This window comes from Chiloscyllium plagiosum, chromosome 35 (genome assembly GCF_004010195.1).
Source record: "Chiloscyllium plagiosum isolate BGI_BamShark_2017 chromosome 35, ASM401019v2, whole genome shotgun sequence".
Taxonomy (NCBI): Eukaryota; Metazoa; Chordata; class Chondrichthyes; order Orectolobiformes; family Hemiscylliidae; genus Chiloscyllium; species Chiloscyllium plagiosum.
In genome coordinates this window covers 39,852,533-39,873,876 of record NC_057744.1, presented here as the reverse complement: position 1 = coordinate 39,873,876, position 21,344 = coordinate 39,852,533, and the positions used below count along the sequence as shown (strand labels likewise).

At 42.0% G+C, this 21,344-nt stretch overlaps 1 protein-coding gene across 3 annotated transcripts in view; it reads right to left on the bottom strand.

Moving 5' to 3' along the window:
- The window catches only part of tespa1 (thymocyte expressed, positive selection associated 1), a 100,611-nt gene that overhangs the window by 41,276 nt on the left and 37,991 nt on the right, over window positions 1-21,344 (bottom strand). For all 3 annotated transcript variants that reach the window (XM_043676971.1, XM_043676970.1, XM_043676972.1), the window contains 2 exons: window positions 14,091-14,140; window positions 11,410-11,460 (listed from right to left, as the gene is read on the bottom strand). In XM_043676971.1, the coding sequence (XP_043532906.1) occupies window positions 11,410-11,460; window positions 14,091-14,140 (101 nt within the window). The remainder of the gene's footprint in view (window positions 1-11,409; window positions 11,461-14,090; window positions 14,141-21,344) is intronic.

Here is a 21,344-nt window from a genome sequence, read left to right as displayed (position 1 = left end):
ATCCTTGCTTGCAACGTATAAGATAGACAATGTTGGCTGCGTCACATGAGTACCTGCCATGTACAAAGTGGGAGGTGTTCCCACGCGTAATAGTGGTATCTATGTCCACAATCTGACACGTTTTGCAGCGTCCACCGTGACAGGGATGTATGGAGTTGTCCTGAGAGCCGGGCAGTTTGCTACGAACAATGATCTGTTTGAGGTTTGGCGGTTGTTTAAAGGCAAGTAGTGGAGGTGTGGGGAAGGTCTTGGTGAAGTGCTCATCTCCATCGATAATGTGTTGCAGGTCACGAAGAACATGGCATAATTTTTCAGCCCCTGGGAAGTACTGAACACCGAAGGCTACCCTGTCAATTGCAGCCTGTGTCTGTCTCCTGAGGAGGTCATTACGGTTCCTTGCTGTGGCACGTCGGAACAGGCAGTCGATGAGTTTAACATTGTACCCCGTTCTTGTGAGGGCATCCTTGAGTACTTCCAGGTGTCCGTCACGTTCCTCCTCATCTGAGCAGATCCGGTATATGCGTAGGGCTTGTCCATAGGGAATGGCTGTTTTAATATGTTTTGGGTGGCAGCTGGAGAAGTGTAGCATTGTGAGGTTGTCTGTGGGTTTGCGGTAGAGTGTAGTGCTGAGGTGTCCGTCCTTGATGGAGACGCACGTGTCCAAGAATGAGACAGACAGTCGAGAGTAGTCCAGGTACATTGATGACATTTTCTTCCTCTGGACACATGGCTAGGAGTCACTGATAAAACTACACAGTGACATCAACAATTTTCATCCCACCATCAAACTCACCATGGACTACTCTCGATTGTCTGGTAGAGGAAAATTGTCTAACTAGAGGAAGCTCTTGTATTGAATAGAAAGTAGTTTATTGCAGCTAAGCAACTAGTTACCAGTTATCTTAATACAGAGAATATGAGGAGGACCTGGATACTCAGTCTCACTGCTGCAAGACCCTAATGTCTTCTGCTCACAGGTCCATATGATATTATCACCTTAAGACATTTTTCAGCATTAACACCTTCATGCCCTTACATTATATCACTCCCCATGCATTTTTTTCCATCATAATTGGTGGGTATGGGTGGGTTTCGCTTCAGCGGGTCGGTGTGGACTTGTTGGGCCGAAGAATCTAATCTAATCTAATCTAATCTAATTGTGCATACGTGTCTTTGAATACCGACCTCATTAGCCAATATTAATAGCAGTGAAATAAGATTCTTCGAGATTAGTGCAGTCATACTTCACAATTAGCATGAGATCTTCAAGGTCCTTCAAGATCCTAGGCCACCACTCCAGTAATGGAAACAGATGTAGCATTGTGGGCCATCATCATCAGCAGAATTGTTCTCCAACATAATCTGTAACCTCATAGCCCAACATAATCCTCACTTTACCATTACCATCAAACCAGGGAACTGACCCTGCTCAGTGAACAGTGCAGCAGGATATGCCAAGAACAGTACCGCACATACCTAAAAATATGCAGTCAACATGGTGAAGCTACACGATATCCTATCCTAATCTAGTGCCATTTGCAAGCATTTGGCCTATATCCCTCTAAACCCTTCCTATTCATTTAGCCTTCTAAATGTCTTTTAAATGCTGCAATTATGCCAGTCTTCACCACTTCCTCTGGCAGCTCATTCCATGCATATAATACCCTCTGTGTGAAAACGTTGCCCCTTAGGTCTCTTTTATATCTTTCCCTTCTCATCCTAAATCTATGTTCTCTAGTTCTGGACTCCCCCACCAGGGAAAAGACCTTTCTATTTATCCTATCCATGCCCCTCATGATTTAATAACCTTTGCAAGGTCACCCCTCAGCTCTGACGCTCCAGGGAAAACAGTCCCAGCCTATTAAGTCTCTCCCTATAGTTCAAATCCTCCAACATCCTTGTAAATCCTTTCTGAATCCCTTCAAATTTCACAACAATACTGACCCCTGTGGAACACCACTGGTCACCTTTCTCCATTTCAAGAAACTCCCTTCAACTACTACTCTCTGTTTCCTGTTGCTCAACCAGTTCTTTATCCACCTAGCTAGAACACCCTGCACACCATGTGACTTCACTTTCTCCATTAGTCTACCATGGGGAACCTTATCAAATGCCTTCCTAAAGTCCATGTATATGACATCAACAGCCCTTTCTTCATCTATCAACTTGGTCACTTCCTCAAAGAACCCTATTAAGGCACGATCTCCCCATGTTGCCTATCACTCATAAGCGCATTCTTTTCTAAATATGAATAGATCCTATCCCTCAGTACCTTCTCCAGCAACTTTCCCACCACTGACGTCAGGCTCACTGGTCTGTAGTTACCTGGAATATCCCTACTATCCTTCTTATACAGGGGGACAACATGAGCAACCCTCCAGTCCTCCGGCACCTCACCTGTATTTAAGAATGCCACAAAGACACTTGTCAGGGCCCCAGCTATTTCCTCCTCATTTCCCTTAGCAAGCTGGGATAGATCCCATCCGGTCCTGGGGATTTGTCCGCCTTAATAACCTCTAGCCTTCCCAACACATCTTCCCTACTTATGTCAACATGATCCAGACTAATCAAACTTTTATCTCTAAACTCAACATTCATCATATTCCTCTCCTCAGTGAACACTGATGCAAAGTAATCATTCAGAATCTCGCCCATTCGGTCAGGTTCGACACACAGCCTTCCTTCATTTTCCTTTAGTGGACCAATCCTTTCTCTAGTTACCCACTTGCTTCTTATATAAGAATAAAATGCTTTGGGATTCTCCTTAATTCTGCTCATTGAAGCTATTTCATGACCCCTTTTAGCCCGCTTGATTCCTCGTTTAAGACTTGTCCTACTCTTCTGATATTCCTCCAGGGCCCGTTCTGTACTTAGCTGCCTAGACCTTATGTACACTTCCCTTTTCCTCTTGGCTAGTCGTACAATTTCTCCTGTCATGCACGGTTCACGAATCTTGCCCTTCCTACCCTTTGCCTGCAACGGGACATGCCTATCCTGCACTGTCTTTAACCTATCTTTGAAATCCTCCCACATATCAAATATCGACTTCCCTTCAAATAGCTGTGTCCAATCAACATTTCCGCGCTCCTGCCTAATTTTGATATAATTGGCCTTGGCCCTGTTTAGTACCCTTCCCTTCTCTTCTTTATCTACGAGTATTCTAAAAAGGGCGGCATGGTGGCACAGTGGTTAGCACTGCTGCCTCACAGCGCCAGAGACCCGGGTTCAATTCCCGCCTCAGGTGACTGACTGTGTGGAGTTTGCACGTTCTCCCTATGTCTGCGTGGGTTTCCTCCGGGTGCTCAGGTTTCCTCCCACAGTCCAAAGATGTGCAGGTCAGGTAAATTGGCCATGCTAAATTGCCCGAAGTGTTAGGTAAGGGGTAAATGTAGGGGTATGGGTGGGTTGCGCTTTGGCGGGTCGGTGTGGACTTGTTGGGCCGAAGGGCCTGTTTCCACACTGTAATCTAATCTAATCTTACCGAGTTGTGGTCAGTGTTCCCAAAGAAATCCCCCAATGCAACTTCTATCACCTGTCCTGGATCGTTCCCCCGTACCGGTCCAATATGGCCCCTTCCCTCATTGGACTATTGACATACTGCTCTAGAAGACTCTCCTGGTTGCTTCTTACAAATTCTATCCATCCAGATGCTAAGTGTATCCCAGTTAATGTTGGGAAAATTAAAATCTCTCATCACCACTACCCTATTGCCTCTACATCTTTCCATAATCTGTTTACCTATTTGTTCTTTTACCTCGCGCTCACTGTTGGAAGGCCTGTAATACAGGCATATTAAACAGCAAAAGCGGAAAGTGACAGAGTTAAGCAATTCCACAACCAACAAATCAGTTCTATGCTCTGTGGTTCTGCTATATTGTATCATGAACATTGTGGACAATTAAATAACTTATTGGAGGAAGAGGGTCCACACATCTCCACATCCATAATGGTGGAAGAGCCCAGCATGTCAATGCAAAACATAGGGCTGAAGCATTTGTAATATTCTTTAGCCAAAAATGGTGATTGGATGATCCATCTCAGCCTCCTCCAGAGGTCCCAGCATCACGGATACCAATTATTAGTCAATTTAATTGGAGACACTAGATACCAAAAAGGTCTTGGCAATATTCTTGTGCTCCAAAACTTGCTGCACCCCCAGCCAAACTTCCACCACTGCTACCACAATAAGATAGAGAATTGCCTGTCCTGTACAAAAACCAAGACAAATTCAGCTTGGCCAATTACTACTCCTAGTCTATTCTTGATCATCAGTAAAGTGATAGAAGGTGCCATCATCAGTGCAATTGCATACAGTTTATGGACAGTTCTAGTCACCATAGGAAGTATGTGGAAGCTCTGGAAAGGGTTCAGAGGAGATTTACCAGGATATTGCCTGGTATGGAGAAGGTCTTACGAGAAAGGTCTGAGGGACTTGAGGCTGTTTTTCTAAGACAGAAGAAGGTTGAGAGGAGTTTTTTTAGGGTGGACAGTTAGAGCCTTTTTCCTTGGATGCTGATGGCTAGCACAAGGGGACATAGCTTTAAATTGAGGGATGATAGATATAGGACAGATTTCAGAGTTAGTTTCTTCACTCAGAGAGTAGTAGGGGCGTGAAATGGCCTGCTTGCAACAGTAGTAGATTCACCAACTTTAAGGGCATTTAAATGGTCATTGAATAAAAATATGAATGAAAATGGAATAGTGTAGGCTTCAGATTGGTTTCACAGGTCGGCGCAACATCGAGGGCTGAACGGCCTGTACTGCGCTGTAATGTTTAATGTTCTATGTTCTATCATCAAGTAGTACCTCTTTAGCAATAACCTCCTCACAGATGGCCACTTTGAAATCTGCCAGGGCCTCTCATTACAGCCTTGGTTCAAACATAAACAAACAGCAGAATTTCACATCAAGGCTGCATTTGACTGAGTGCAGCATCAAGAAGCAAATCTGGAATAAATAGAAATTGGGGGGGCGGTGGGGGGTTTGGCGGTGGAGGGTACTGGTCTGTTTGTTAGATCCAAACCTAAAGCAAAAGAAAATGTTTATAATTGTTAGATGTCAGTCGGCTTAGCTCCAGGGCATCTTGGAAGAGTTTCTCAAGGTTTCTCAAGAGTTTCTGGCTGCACAATGAAAATTGAGCCTAATCAATGGAATTTGCACAAAGTGAAATCACACAACTCACAAAAAGTAGAGGGCCCAGCACCGATCCTTGTTGCACTCCACTGGTCACAGGCCTCCAGTCTGAAAAACAACCCTCCATCACCACCCTCTGTCTTCTACCTTTGAGCCAGTTCTGTATCCAAATGGCTAGTTATCCCTGTATTCCATAAGATCTAACCTTGCTAATCAGTCTCCAATGGGGAATCTTGTTGAACGCCTTACTGAAGTCGATATAGATCACATCTACTGCTCTGCCTTCATCAATCATCTTTGTTACTTCTTCAAAAAACTCAATCAAGTTTGTGAGACATGATTTCCCATACACAAAGCCATGTTGACTATCCCTAATCAGTCCTTGCATTTCCAAATACTTGTACATCCTGTTCCTCAGGATTCCCTCCAACAACTTGCCCACCACTGAGGTCAGGCTCACCGGTCTATAGTTCCCTGGCTTGTCCTTACCATCCTTCTTAAGCAATGGCATCACGTTTGCCAACTCCAGTCTTCCGGCACCTCACCTGTGACTATCCATGAAACAAATATCTCAGCAAGAGACCCAGAAATCACGTCTCTAGCTTCCCACAGAGTTCTCGGGTACACCTGATCAGGTCTTGGGGATCTATCCACCTTTAACTGTTTCAAGACATCCAACACTTCCTCCTCTGTAATCTGGTCATTTTGCAAGATGTCACCATCTATTTCCCAACAGTCTATATCTTCCATTTCCTTTTCCACAGTAAATACTGATGCAAAATATTCATTTAGTATCTCCCCTCGTTTTCTGTGGCTCCACACAAAGGCCGCCTTGCTGATATTTGAGGGGCCCTATTCTCTCCCTAGTTACCCTTTTGTCCTTAATATATTTGTAAAAACCCTTTGAATTCTCCTTAATTCTATTTCCCAAAACTATCTCATGTCCCCGTTTTGCCCTCCTGATTTCCCTCTTCAGTATACTCCTACTTTCTTAATACTCTTCTCAGGATTCACTCGATCTATCCTGTCTGTACCTGACATATGCTTCCTTCTTTTTCTTAACCAAACCCTCAATTCACTAGTGTAACTAATATTTTTGTTCTGAGCTTTAGTCAAGTTTTTTTGTTTATTACTTTGTACTAGCCACACACTTGCTTCCCAAGTTTTTGCATTAAAGTAAATTTGCCATTTTAAAAATTGAAATCCATCTTGGTTTTTGATCTTGATAAGCTCTATAACAGTTGGTTTTTTAAATAGTGGTTGCATATTGTAGCCTATTATGTTTTACTGAATGTCTAATTTGTGTTCAGCATTGAAAGTATCTTTTTACATTGGTTTTTCCATTGTATATTAAAAGATAAATATTAGTTTACATTTTCTGGAAAATATTTATTGTGAAATCTTGCACTACTATTTTCAATAATCTTTTGACTTTTGTATAACAGAACAACTTATATGTATTGCCTATTTTCTCTTTGGTTCCTGAAAGTGTCTTGTTCTTACATTTTTCTTTTGAATTCCACTGTGGGGGTGGGGGGAGAAATCATTTGCTCTGAATTCCCAAAGCATTGCAATAATCCTGTTGTTTTTTTCTTTAAATCACACCTTTTTTTTGTATGAAGTTTTAGATTTTGACCCTTCAATTCTGTTAATGCATGTCAAATCAATCTTGTTTTCTCCAGGATTCTGTTTAATGCACTTTGATATTCTGTTAATAAATCAGGCTGTTTGTTAAATCTGTCATTTACCTTCAGCAGAAAGCTATTGAACTGTATTTTAAACTTTTCTGAATATTTCCAAATCTTAGTGTAAATTCCATCATCAAACTTGAATACTGCAGTGATTAATTATATGGATTATTGTAAAATAAAGTGTATGCAACAGTGGAAAAAAAATGGGCGGCACAGTGGCACAGTGGTTAGCACTGCTGCCTCACAGTGCCAGAGACCCGGGTTCAATTCCCACTGCAGACGACTGACTGTGTGGAGTTTGCACATTCTTCCCGAGTCCGCATGGGTTTCCTCCGGGTGCTCCGGTTTCCTCCCACAGTCCAAAAATGTGCAGGTTAGGTGAATTGGCCATGCTAAATTGCCCGTAGTGTTAGGTGTAGTGTTAGGTGGGTGGGTGGCGGGTCGGTATGGACTTGTTGGGCTGAAGGGCCTGTTTCCACGCTGTAAGTGATCTAATCTAATTAGTAATGTTTTCAATAGTTTCATCAATGATATTCTTTCCATCATATGTCAGGACTGTGTATGTTCACTGATGATTGCACAGTGTTCAGCAACATGCAGGTCATTCAGCACCAACCCTCCAAAGGTCATCCCCTCCAGACTCAGGTCCCTAGCCTATCTAATTAGAATTTAGAATCCCTACAGTGTGGAAACAGGCCTTTCAGCACAACATCTCTACACAGACCCTTCAAAGAGTAACGCACCAAGTAACCCTTTCTATATTTACCCCTGACTATTGCATCTAACCTACATATCTTTGCATTGTGGGAGAAAACCAGAGCATCCCCACGCCGACATGGGGAGAATGTGCAAACACAGCCACCTGAGGCTGGAATTGAACCCATGTCCCTGGCACTGTGAGCAGCAGTGCTAACCATTGAGCCACCATGCCATCCTTGCAACCTTGTATTTCCCATGGCTAACCCACTTAACTGCACATCCCTGGACATTGCGAGTAATTTAGAATGGCCAATTCACCTAACCTGCACATTCTTGGAGGAAACTCACACAGACATGGGCAGAATGTGAAAACCCCATACAGTCACCTGACTGTGGAATTGAACCCAGATCTCTGGCACTGTGAGGTAGTAGTGTTAACCACTGAGCCACCCTATTGCCCTAATACTGAAAGAGTCGATTTCCAAATGCACCAAGACCTAGACAATAGCCAAGCTGAGGTTGAAAATTGGTAAGTAATGTTTGCATCTCACAAATGCCAAGCAATTGCCATCTTGCCACAATCCAGGACAAAGAAACAGTTACAGACACTGGATATTGCAAAGGCTGTGGGTCCTGCCAAAACTCTGGCAATAGTACTGAAGTCTTGTGCTCCAGAACATACTGCATCCCTTGCCAAGCTGTTCCAGTACTGCTACAACACTCAACAAAATGGAAAATTGCCAGTTCTGTAACAAAAACGCAGGACAAATCCAACCTGGCCCATTAGTATCTTGTTAATCTATTCTTGATCATCATTTGATTGATACCACATCCACCAACACCCTCTCCCTCCACCACCAAAGCTCAACTGCAGCAGCAGCATGTACCATCCATAAGATACACTGCAAAAGTTCACAAAGTTTTTTATACTGCAGATTCCAAGCCCATGACCTTTTCCATGTTGAAGGACAATCAAAGCAGGTGCATGGGATCACCATTATTTGCAAGTTCCCTTCCATCCTATTCACAATCCTCGGTTGGAAATATATTGCCAAATCTTCAGCGTCATTGGGTGAACAATCTGGGATTCTGTCCCTAGTGGAATTGTGGGACTACTAATAGTCCAGAGATTGCAGTGGTTCAAGAAAGCAGCTCACTACTGCCTTCTCAATAATTGCTGGCCTAGTCATTGCAACAAATGTCCCATGACTGAATTTTAAAAAGTGAGCAATTGGTTATGCCCAAGTGTGCAGCTTGACATGGTTGATGCCACAACGTGAAGCTGGAATGACTAGTCATCAATTAGTTTAAAAAACTGTCCATGTTTAAAATACATTTTCACAGTCAAGTCTTTGTTTGGCCAACCTCTGACACAACCCTGATAGATGATAACTGAGGATATTGTTGCTAGGTTTGCAGATCACAAAGATAGGTGGAAGGATGTGAAATGTTGAGGGAGTGGGGGCGCTATAGAATACAGAACATAGAACATTACAGTGCAGTACAGGCCCTTTGGCCCTCCGTGTTGTGCCAACCTGTGAAACAAATCTGAAGCCAATCTAATTACACTATTCCATTATTGTCCATATGTCTATCCAATGACCTTTTAAATGCCCTTAAAATTGGTGAGTCTACTTGGAGAGTGGACAAAGAAGTGATAGTTGGAATATAATGTGGGAAAGTGTGAGCTCATGCACTTTGGAAGGAAGATTAGATCCATAGACTATTTTTTAAGCAGGAAAAGGCTTTGGGAATCTGAAGCACAAAGGGCCTTGGGACACCTACTTCAGGATTCTCTTAAGATTAACATACAACCTCAGTGGGCATTCATTTCAAGAGGGCTAGAATACAAGAGCAGAGATGAACTGCTGAGGCTGTATAAAGCTCTGGTCAGACAGCATTTAGAATACTGTGAACAGGTTTGGGCCCCAAATCTAAGGAAGGTGTACTGGCATTCAAAGGGATCCAGAAAATATTTAAAAGGATGATCTCGGGGCTGAGGGCTTGTCATATGAAGATTCTGACTCTGTACTCAATGGAGTTTAGAAGGATGAGGATGAATCTCACTGAAATTTACAGAACACTGAGAGGCCTGGATCAAATGGATATGGAGATATTTCCACTAATAGGAGAGAACAGGACCCAGGGCACAGCCTCAGAGTGAAGAGACGACTCTTTAGAACTGATATGAGGAGGAATTTCTTCAGCAAGAAAGGTGTCAACTGATTGCTGCAGAAGGCTGTGGAAGTTAAGCCTTTCAGTATATTTAAAATGGGGATAGATAGATTCTTCATTAGTAAGTGGATAAAGAGTTATAGGTTGAAGGAAGGAGAATGGGCTTGAGAAACATCTCAGCTATAATCAAGAATCAGCGAGCTGAATGGTCTCATTATGCTCCTATATCTCTCACTCTCTGCGATCTATCACCATTTACTCCTTATCTCCCTCCCCCACATCTTATCTTCGGCATGAAAGTCAACTTTTTTCTAGCTAACACCAGTTCTGAGAAAGGGTCACTGGATCCAAAACGTTAACTTTGATTTCTCTCCACAGATGTTTCCAGACCTGCTGAGCTTTTCCAGCAATTTCTGTTTTTGTTTCTGATTTACAGCATCCACAGTTCTTTCAGGTTTTATTCAGTAGTTACGTGTTTGAGTATGGTACTGATTTTACTTAAAATGAAACAGAGTGCTCGTGTTCATTGATACAGGAGAAGCAGTTACTGAGGAATCAGAACTCTTAGGGGCTAAGTCCTCCAATCAATCCTTCAACAAGAAAGTTTCAACTTAAAATAAGCCATGATTTGAAACTGTGAAATAGGTCCTGCATCAAACCCATTTGTAATTTACATTTTTCAAAAATCACACAGACCTTGCCACCCAAAATTCCATGAAACCTTGGAACTGAACCTAAACAAATTCCGAAAATCTGACATATTCATAATGAGAGACTCTTTCAATATACTAATCAAGAGATTAGTAGGTGAGTAATCAAGAGATTACTCATTAGTCATGAGTTGACTACATTAGCCCTACCTGCTAATGTAGTCAACTCAGCCACATTAGGGAGACTTAAACAATCCTTAGATAAGCACATGGATGATTTTGGGATAGTGAAGAGGGACGAGCTGAGAATAGTTCACAGGTCAGCGCAACATCAAGGGCTGAAGGGCTAGTTCTGCGCTGTATTGTTCTATGTTCTATGTTCTAGATGGCAGAGGCCAGCAGACCCAGACACACAATGTGCAGTTCAATGATTTGTCTTGACTTTGAACTGCTGTGGAAAATTGCAGAACTGGAAACAATACATAAAGGTGGATAAACTATATGGATTTGCCACGTCTGAATATATTTCTGCATTCCTTCAAAACATTAAGAATTGTTGATTTGAGTTCAACCCATTATTATGAAAAGCAGGATCGTCCCAATTGAAGCATCTTTATATTAATAGAACATTCGTTAATCCGGTATATGAAATAGTTACAATGTGTAAAAAGGCACAGATGTAGGATAATAAGTAATTGCCACAGGTGTGATATTTGGCAGTTTTAAGAAATGTATATTGTGCACTTGTAACAGCAGTCGTAGAAACAATCTGAAGTTGCAAAAAAAATAAATTTAAGAAGGTGATTGGGTGAAGTAAAAAAGGAAAATTCAGGTAATGGAACAGAAATGACAAAGCAACAACTTTTCAGAAAGAGCAAATTTTCAGTGTTTTTAAAGAATGATGGAGCTTAGAAGTATAGTGTTTGTGAGTATGGAATTGACTTAACTTAAAATGAAAAAGATGCTGAGGTTAGTAAGTTTACCAATAAACAACGAAAAGGGTTGGAAGCCCTGATCATTTGATACAGCAATATTTTCAGGACAAAGAAAATACCACTCACCCTCGGCTCCCAGACTCAAATCATCCTCAAAACTGTTCTTAGCATTCAGCCCTGTAGGCAAACCAGAGACAGACTTTCAACAAAGTCAGTGACAGCCCTCAAAAGCACAATAGCAACTTTCAAAACTAAAAACATAAATTACTGGAAAAACTCAGCCGGTCTGAAACATCTGTGGAAAGAAAGCGCAATTAACGTTATGGGTCCAGTGACCCTTCTTCAGAACATTCTGAACCTTTTATCAGAAACATTAATTCAGACCCAAACATTAATTCGGCTTTCTCTCCACAGATGCTCCAGACCTGCTGAGCTTTTCAAGCAATTTCAAGCAACTTCCATTCTTATTTCTGATTTCCAGCAACTGCGGGTTTTGTTTAGGCAGCAACTGTTTTCTTTTACAAAACACATTTCATGTGGTAATATTTTGTGAGTGCTTTCCAAGAGCTCATCCAGAGTCAAACGTGGAATTCATCCGGGTTTTACACAAGCAATAGAAAGGAGATATTAGGACAGACAACCAAAAATTCAAGCGTCATTAGGGAGGGAAGAGCGATTGAGAAGTGGAGGGTTGGAGAAAATGTTGCAATTGGACAGCACATTGATTAGACCACTATCTCATCTATTGGAATACTGCATGCAATTCTGGTCTCCCTACTATAGGAAGAATCTTGTGAAACTTAAAAGGATGCAGGAAAGAGTCACAAAGATATTGCTAGGAAGGTTTGAGCTATAAGGAGAAGCTGAATACACTGGGGCTATTTTCCCTGTAGTGTCGGAGGCTGAGGGGTGACTTTATAGGGGCATGGTAAGGCAAATAGACAAGGTCTTTTCCTTCAGGTGGAGGAGTCCAAAACTAGAAGGCATACATTTAAGGTGAGCGGAAAAAGATTCAAAAGAGACCTAAGTGGCAACTTTTTCATGCAGAGGGTGGTGCATGAATGGAATGAGCTGCCAGAGGAAGTGGTGGAGGCTGGTAAATTACAACATTTAAAAAGGCATCTAGATGGATATATCAATAGGAAGGGTTGAGAGGGATTTGGGCCAAATGCTGGGAAATGTGACTAGATATATTTAGTATATCTGGTCGGCATGGACAAACTGGATTGAAGGCACATTTTCCATGCTGTATATCTCTGTGACTCTATCACTTTAAATAGATAAGGTTAAGAGAAAGGAAAGTGGTGAGATAGAAAGTTGGAGAGACAGAAAGTTAGGATGTTTGGGAAGGCAATTCCAGAGCAAAGGATTGATCCCTACTATCCAAAAGTAGAGTGTTCCCAGCTGAAAATAGCATAAAGCGAAGATGCATGATTTATATGGGAAAGGTTCATTTTTCATAAAAGCGAAAACCCTTCCTGGATTTGCAAGAACAGGTACTAATGTAGGTCTTTCATAAAAACAAAGTGGCGTAAAGTGAATATTCGAAAAGTGGGGGATATCTGTACAACATTTAAAAGACATTTGGACAATTACATGAATTGGAAAGGTTTAGAGGGATATGGGCCAAATGCAGGCAACTGGGACTAGTTCAGTTTAGGATAACTGGTTGGCATGGGGAAGTTAGAGTGTAGAGCTTGTTTCCATGATGTATGTCTCTATGACTCTATAAGTCACATGTTAGAGTTAGAGAAGCACAATGTTTTTGAAGGGTTGTAAGGATGACTGTTATTTTAGAAGCAGAAATAGATAAGTTATTGGAAGGATTAGAAAACTATTATAAGAGTTTTAGAATTTAGGGGTTTCCAGAAAGAGAACCAATGTCCATTATTGAGCAGAATGCTGCTGAGTGAACTAGCTTTGGTGAGAGCTACACCATGGACAGCAGTGTTTTAATTAACTTGCATTTAGAATTGAAGTCATGTTTTGAGATAATAAAGATATTCTACAGGTGACAATCTGATGCAAGAACAAAATAAGGTAATGTTATGGAGATAGATACATGCAGTTTAGGAGATGGAACAGGTTGTGGTCGGAAATCCATCTCTGATAAATATCCACCACCATTTAAAAAAATCTTTCAGCTGCATTACACAATTCATTACATGCTCCCACAGGAGCGAGGAAGTTGCTTATGTCACAAATATAGTAGTGGCAATCTTTGATTTGAATGAAAAGCACATTACCAAAATCACAAATTTGTGAAAGAAAGAGGGAGTTCTAAAGAAAGATTACTGGATCCAAAATGTTTACTCTGCTTTCTCTCCACAGATGCTGCCAGACCTGCTGAGTTTCTCCAGCAATTTCTACTTTCTTCAGATCTCCAGCATTCACAATTCTTTGTTTTTAAAAACAGGGAATCAGTATCTGTGAGTTTATACTCTATATGACCCTCTTATGACTCCCAGCTTGTAAGAATGAAAATGAAAAGGCTGACCTTCTTGCCATTTGATCCCTTGAAGAGTAGGAATGGACCAAGAATCCTTAGGCCACAGAATCTCCCTCTCATTAACTGGCCAGCAGTTTCTGGTTAGACAAGACACCATTGACAAGGTCCGCGATTTGCCAAGAAGCTCATTTAAGCTTACCAGTCAAGTCTTAACCAAGTGATTAGTGTATAATATGTTGAGTTTCCCCAGCAATGGGACCAGCAATTTAGTTGACTGCTGACATACCTGTACCTATAGTTACCCTCCAAAAAGGAAAATTTCATCCATATGGATTATCCCATATGTGATAAATTGTACCTTTTAGTCCAGGGGGGTTGCTCTCCTCCTGGAGGCTTCCTTGACGGGATCTGTTAAAAAAAGTGATGCAAGTCATATTTGATCTTAGATAAAACGAATTGTTGTTTGATAAAATATGCTTAATAAATCAAAAGCAGCACAGATTGCCAAAAGCAAAGAAGTCATTCGAGTCATTATGTAACGAGGAGGCCATTCAACCAATGTTTAATATTTAAATAAGTTAATAAACTTTCAAAAGGAGTTGACCTTGAGATGTAGATGTAACTAGATGTAAGGGATGTAATCTCTGTTAGCAAAATACAAAATTGCATAATATAAAATTAGCAATGGAACACAAAGTGGAAATTTGAAATGAATCCAAAATCAAAACATTGCAAATGCTGAAAATTTAAAAGAAAGACAGAAATGCTGAAAATACTTTGCAGGGCAATCAGCAACTATGGCTAATTAAACAAGATTAATGATTCAGAATGCTCAGGAAAGAGATATAGCACAGGGCAAGAGTTATTGCTGGGGGAAAGTCAATTATGATGCGATTAGGCAAGATTTAGGATGCATGGGATGGGAAAGGAAACTGCAGGATGTGGCCGCAATTGAAATGTGGAGCTTATTTAAGGAACAGCCACTGCGTGTCCTTGATAAGTATGAACCTGTCAGACTGGGAGGAAGTGGTTGAGCGAGGGAGCCGTGGTTTACTAAAGAAGTTGAATCTCTTGTCAAGAGGAAGAACAAGGCTGATGTTAGGATGAGACATGAAGACTCAGTTAGGGCGCTTGAGAGTTTCAACTTAGCCCGGAAAGACATAAAGAGAGAGCTAAGAAGAGCCAGGAGGGGACATGAGAAGTTGTTCGCAAATAGGATCATGGAAAACCCTAAGGCTCTCCATAGATATATCATGATTTGGAGATGCCGGTGTTGGACTGGGGTGTACAAAGTTAAAAATCACACAAAAACATGGTGTTGTGTGATTTTTAACATAGATATATCAGGAATAAAAGAATGATGAGAGAAAAATTAGGGGCAATCAAGGATAGTCATGGGAAGTTGTGCATAGAGTCCGAGGAGATAGGGGAGGTGCTAATGGAACATTTTTCATCAGTATTCACACTGGAAAAAAACAATATTGTTGAGGAGAATACAAGGATATAGCCTACTAGACCAGCTGGGATTGAGGTTCACAAGGAGGAAGTGTTAGCAATTCTGGATAGTGTGAACATGGATAAGTCCCCTGGGCCGGATGGGATTTATCCTAAAATTCTCTGGAAAGCCAGGAAGGAGATTGCAGAGTCTTTGGCTTTGATCTTTATGTCGTTGTTATCTACAAGAATAGTGCTGGAAGACTGGAGGATATCAAAAGTTCAAGAAGGGGAGTAGAGACAACCCTGGTAATTAAAGACCAGTTGTGGGTCAACTGTTGGAAAAGGTTATAAGAGATAAGAATTATAATCATCTAGAGAGGAATAATTTGATTAGGGATAGTCAACATGGTTTTGTGAAGAGTATATCATGCCTCACCAACCTTACTAAGGTTTTTGAGATGGTGACCAAACAGGTAAATGAGGGTAAGCGGTTGATGTGGTGTGTATGGATTTCAGTAATGCGTTGATAAGGTTCACCACAATAGGGGATTGCACAAAATACGGAGGCATGGGATTGAGGGTGATTTAGCAGTTTGGATCAGAAATTGACTAGCTGAAAGAAGACAGAGGGTGGTGGTTGATGGGAAATGTTCATCATGGAGTTCAGTTACTAGTGGTGTACCGCAAGGATACATTTTGGGACCAGTGCTGTTTGTCATTTTTTATAATTGACCTAGGTGAGGGCATAGAAGGATGGGTTAGTAATTTTGCGGATGACACTAAAGTCGGTGGAGTTGTGGATAATGCTGAAGGATGTTATAGGTTACAGAGGGACATAGACAAACTGCAAAGCTGGGCTGAGAGGTGGCAAATGGAGTTTAATGCAGAAAAGTGTGAGGTGATGTACTGGGCTAGTGATACTCATGTATCTCGGCGAACGTTGTCTATCTTATATGTGCAGGTAAGGATGTCCTGAGGCCTGGTACATTGGTGAGATTGAGCAGAGGCTACGGCAACAGATGAATAGACACCACACAACAAGGCTTGGGTGACTGTCTGTGTGGAGTTTGCACATTCTCCCCGTGCCTGCGTTTCCTCACGTTACTTCAGTTTCCTCCCACAGTCCAAAGATATGCAGGCCAGGTGAATTGGCCATGCTAAATTGCCCGTAATGTTAGATGCATGAGTTAGAGGGAAATGGGTCTGGGTGGCTTACTTTTTGGAGGGTTGCACACTGGTTGGGCCAAAAGGCCTATTTCCACACTGTAAGGAATCTAATCTAATAACAAACGGCAATGGGCCCTGCACCGACTCCTGAGGCATACCATTAGTCACAGACCTCCAGTCTGACAAGCATCCTTCCACTCTTACCACCAAGCCAATTGTGTATCCAATTTGCCAGCTCTCCGTGCATTCCATGTGACCTAACCTTGCAGAGCAGCCTACCATGTGGAACATTATCAAAGGCCTTACTGAAATCCATATCGACTATGTCTACCACATGCCCTCATCAACCTCCCAGGCACAAAGCCATGCTGACTACTCCTATTCAAACCTTATTTTTCCATGTTAAATACAGAAGAGAAATATTCATTGAGGACCTCACCCATCGCTTATGGGTGTCCCTTTGTGGATGTTAGTTAGCTCAGTTGGCTGGACAGCCGGTTTGTGATGCAGAGTACTTCCAACAGCAGGGGTAAACTCCCACATTAGCTGAGGTTACCATGAAGGACTCCTTCTCAAGCTCTCACTATTCTATCCCTGTCCTGGAATGCAGATGGGACATTATTCTTTGTCTATCCCCATGCCGTAAAAAAAAGTTCCGGTTGATATTTCATCCAGCAGAGGGTGACTGAGGGGAAACGGCATCAGTTTAGCGTTAAATTAGAATCTGGAAGCAGTCACCTGCACTGAAAAGTGGATCATCATTGCTTAAAATTTAAATTCTTCCAAATTTCATGTTTTGTGAAAACTTTGAATTGTCCCATGCACACCACTATCCAATCATTAATACATTTCAGGAGAAGCATTTCACTAACTGTGAATTTCCACTCTAGTCTGAAAAACATCTGTTAACCATTACTCTCTGTTGCCTATCACTCAATCAATTTTGTAGACATGTTGCTATATCCCTTTTATAGCATAGCCTGCAGCTCACCTATTGTGTGGTACTATATCATCTTCTGAAAAATTTTAAATGCCCCATCAACAGCATTGGACCTCTTTCTTACCTCTTCAAAAAACTCCATCAAGTTAGTTAGATTTTTACTTTGGAAATCTGTGCTGAATCTTCCTAATCAATTTGACTACAAATTCTGTAACAAAATTATATTTCTGATCTTTCTTGAACAAGGGCATAAGATTTGCATTTTATAGGTTTTCCAACAAATCCTCCAAGTCCAGGGAAGATTTGAAGATTATGGCAGGAAGACAGATAGCCAAGTCAAATCAATCTCCTTATTTCTGGAGTCACAACACAGTAAAATTGAAACTCTCAATGACCGTCAAAGTTGACCCCAATGGCTCCAAATGAGACATTTTGAATAACCAATACCAGACACCAAGGTTATAGCTTAAAAATAGAATTAACAAGTTTATTAATAGTACAGTAGCGTTAGCAGGGCAAACTTAAGCAAAAAAGTAATCTACTTAACATTGGAACGTAGGAATTAGGGGCAGGAGTAGGAAATTCAACCCCACTGCACCATTCTTATCTTGGCCTCAACACCATTTTCCTGCCTGAACCCCAATGCCTGTATACCACTTTACATCAGAAACATATCTATTTCTTTTCTGAAAGTGTTTATTAATTCTGTCTCCACTACACTCTGGGGCAGTAAATTCCACAGATTCACAAGCCTCTGAGAGAACTAATTTTGCGACATCTCAGAAAGTGGAGTCACAGGTAGATAGGATAATGAAGAAGGTGTTTGGTATGCTTTCTTTTATTGGTCAGAGTATTGAGCACAGGAGTTGGGAGGTCATGTTGCGGCTGTACAGGACTTTGGAATATTGCGTGGAATTTTGGTCTCCTTCCTATCGGAAAGACGCTGTATCAGATTCTTTTATTGTTTAGTTTAGTTTCCCTATAGTGTGGAAGCAGGCCCTTCGGCCCAACCAGTCCACACCGACCCTCCGAAGAGCAACCCACACAGACCCATTTCCCTCTGAATAATGCCCCAACACTATGGACAATTTAGCATGGCCTATTTACCTGACCTGCACATTTTTGGACTGTGGGAGGAAACTGGAGCACCCGGAGGAAACCCATGCAGACATGGGGAGAATGTGCAACACAGACAGTGTCCCGAAGCTGAAATCGAATCTGGGACCCTGGTGCTGTGAGGCAGCAGTGCTAACCACTGAGGCACTGCGCCGCCCCTGACCCACTGTGTTGTGAAACTTGGAAGGGTTCAGAAAAGATTTACAAGGAGGTTGCCAGAGTTGGAGGATTTGAGCTACAGGGAGAGGCTGAACAGGCTGGGGCTGTTTTCCCTGGAGCGTTGGAGGCTGAGGGGTGACCTCATAGAGGTTTACAAAATTATGAGGGATATGGATGAGGTAAATAGACAAAGTCCAGAACTAGAGGACATAGGTTTAGGGTGAGAGGGGAAAGATATAAAAGAGACCTAAGGGGCAACGTTTCACGCCGAGGGTGGTACATGTATGGAATGAGCTGCCAGAGGATGTGGTGGAGGCTGGTACAATTGCAACATTTAAGAGGCATTTGGATGGGTATATGAATAGGAAGGGTTTGGAGGGATATGGGCTGGGTGTTGGCAGGTGGGACTAGATTGGGTTGGGATATCTGGTCGGCATGGATGAGTTGGACTGAAGGGTCTGTTTCCATGCTGTACATCTCTATATCTCTATGACTCTAAATCTGAAAGAAACCACTTGAATTCATTCTGTGATTGAAGTCATTTTTGGTGAGGAGAATAGAATTCAGGAAAATCTATAAAATAGGGGAAAAGCAATCTGATGTCCTGGAGATCTTCCATATTCCAGGGCTCGAGGTTCAGGTCTGTAGCTGAATGTTTTGATGATTTGGACCCCCAAAAGAATGGGGGATAGTTATTACTAGAAAAAGGATAAACTACTAAAAAATCCGGAGGCCAGATTTCTGTGCCTTTCAAGCGCACTGAACCTTAGAGAAGTGTTAACTCTTTGTGGTGTGGTTTGAATGCACCTTTGTTTATTAGTTGCTAAATGCCGTCTTGTAAGATTTGCGTGTTTCTGTTCCCTGGAACTAAGACCTGGGGATGCTTTGAAGTTAGCTTGCATCTTGGAAATGTATGTTGATTTTAAGTGTTTATGTGTTTGTATCAGCCTGGGCCACTGGAGCTGGAAAAAGCAGGGCAGTTCAAGCAGCATTAGAGGAGCAGGAGAGTCAACATTTGACCTTTTGTCTGCAGTCCTTACTATCTTCATGTATCAGTGTTGGACATGTATGGTTGGAGTGTCCTTTTAAGAAACAATCAGTGGTTGAGTAATGCAAAAATCTGCAAAATGTTGTTTCAAAAATTTGGTTTGTAAAGCTTGGTAAAAATTACCTTTTTGAATTGGCTCCATGCTGTGTTTGGACTTCGGTAAATTTAATTCCAGAAATTGTCATGCTTGGAATTTCATTTTCTATCCAGAGTAAATTCGAAACATTATTTTAAAATGAATCAATCTTTCATTCTGGATGATAAGATTGATTCATTATTAATATCCAAGTGAAAGGGACATTAGAATGTTGAAAATGCAACTCTCTGTTGGCGAGGAGTTTAGGAAACACAAAAGGGGTGGGCTTTTCCTCCTTTCAAGGTGGAGAAGAGACGGATGATGTAATTACATGCAGGAGTTAATGCCCAACTCCCCTTTTTATTCTGAATCTGCACTATTAACCTGATATGGTATAAATTAACCTGGTATGACATGGTTGACGTGGAACGGATGGAGATTTTTTTTTAGAAATTGGAGACACTGAGGGCTGAACGTGTTTGTGGACATTCAATGTCACAACACAGTGATGGATGAGGCACCCTCAACCCATCAAGCCATTCATCAATAACGCGTTTCAGTGATGGGGAAGTCCTGTGGGAATATTAATCGTTTATATTTGGTAGCACTTGGCCCATATCCCTCTAAACCCTTCCTATTCATACACCCATCCAGATGCATTCGGGAGGGGGAGAGTTACCTGGATACTTTGTTTCAGGAGGCAGTCACACCTGGGAGATTAAGTAATTCACATCCAGTTAGTGATCAGGGACATCAGAGTGTGACTGAAAGTGAGGCAGGTAGGGGGAACCTGAGTTCAGGAGTGCAGGAGTCTCAGCCCTTGACCTTGTCCAACAGGTATGAGATTCTTGCTCCCTGTACAGATGAGGAAAAGGGCTCTGGACAGGGTAAGCCAACTGACCATGGCACCATGGTGCAGAAGGCCATTCAAGAGGGGGGAGCAAAAAGACAAGTAGTTGTTATTGGGGATTCTATAATTAGGGGGATCCTTTGCAAACTGGATCGGGAATCTCGCATGGTGTGTTGCCTACCCGGTGCCAGGGTTTTGGACATCTCTGACCGGCTTGAAAGGATATTGGAGCAGGAGGGGGAGGATCCAGTTGTTGTGGTCCATGTTGGGACTAACAACATAGGCAAAGCTAGGGTGGAGGACCTGTTTGGGGATTATCGAGCACTAGGAAGGAAATTGAAGTACAGGTCCTCAAGGGTCATAATCTCCGGATTACTGCCCGAACCACGTGCCGATTGGCATAGAGATAAGAAAATTAGGGAAGTAAACACGTGGCTAAGGGATTGGTGTGGGAAAGAGGGATTCCACTTCATGGGGCATTGGCATCAGTTTTGGAACCGGGGGGGATCTGTACTGTTGGGACGGTCTCCACCTGAACCGATCAGGTACCAATGTTCTAGCGAAGAGGATAAATAGGGTGGTCAGTAGGACTTTAAACTTCTGAGTTGGGGGGAAGGGAAAGTGAAAGCGACAGGGAGTATGGAGTTAAATGGAAAGATAAGCGGCAGGATAGCATACGTGCAGGCAGATTTAAACTTGAGACAGAATGGGAATGCAGCAAAAAGGAAGGATAACTTAGGACATCTTATGACTTCCAATATCTCTAATGATAAGAAAGTTAGCATTAAGGCACTTTACCTGAATTCGTAACAAAGCAGA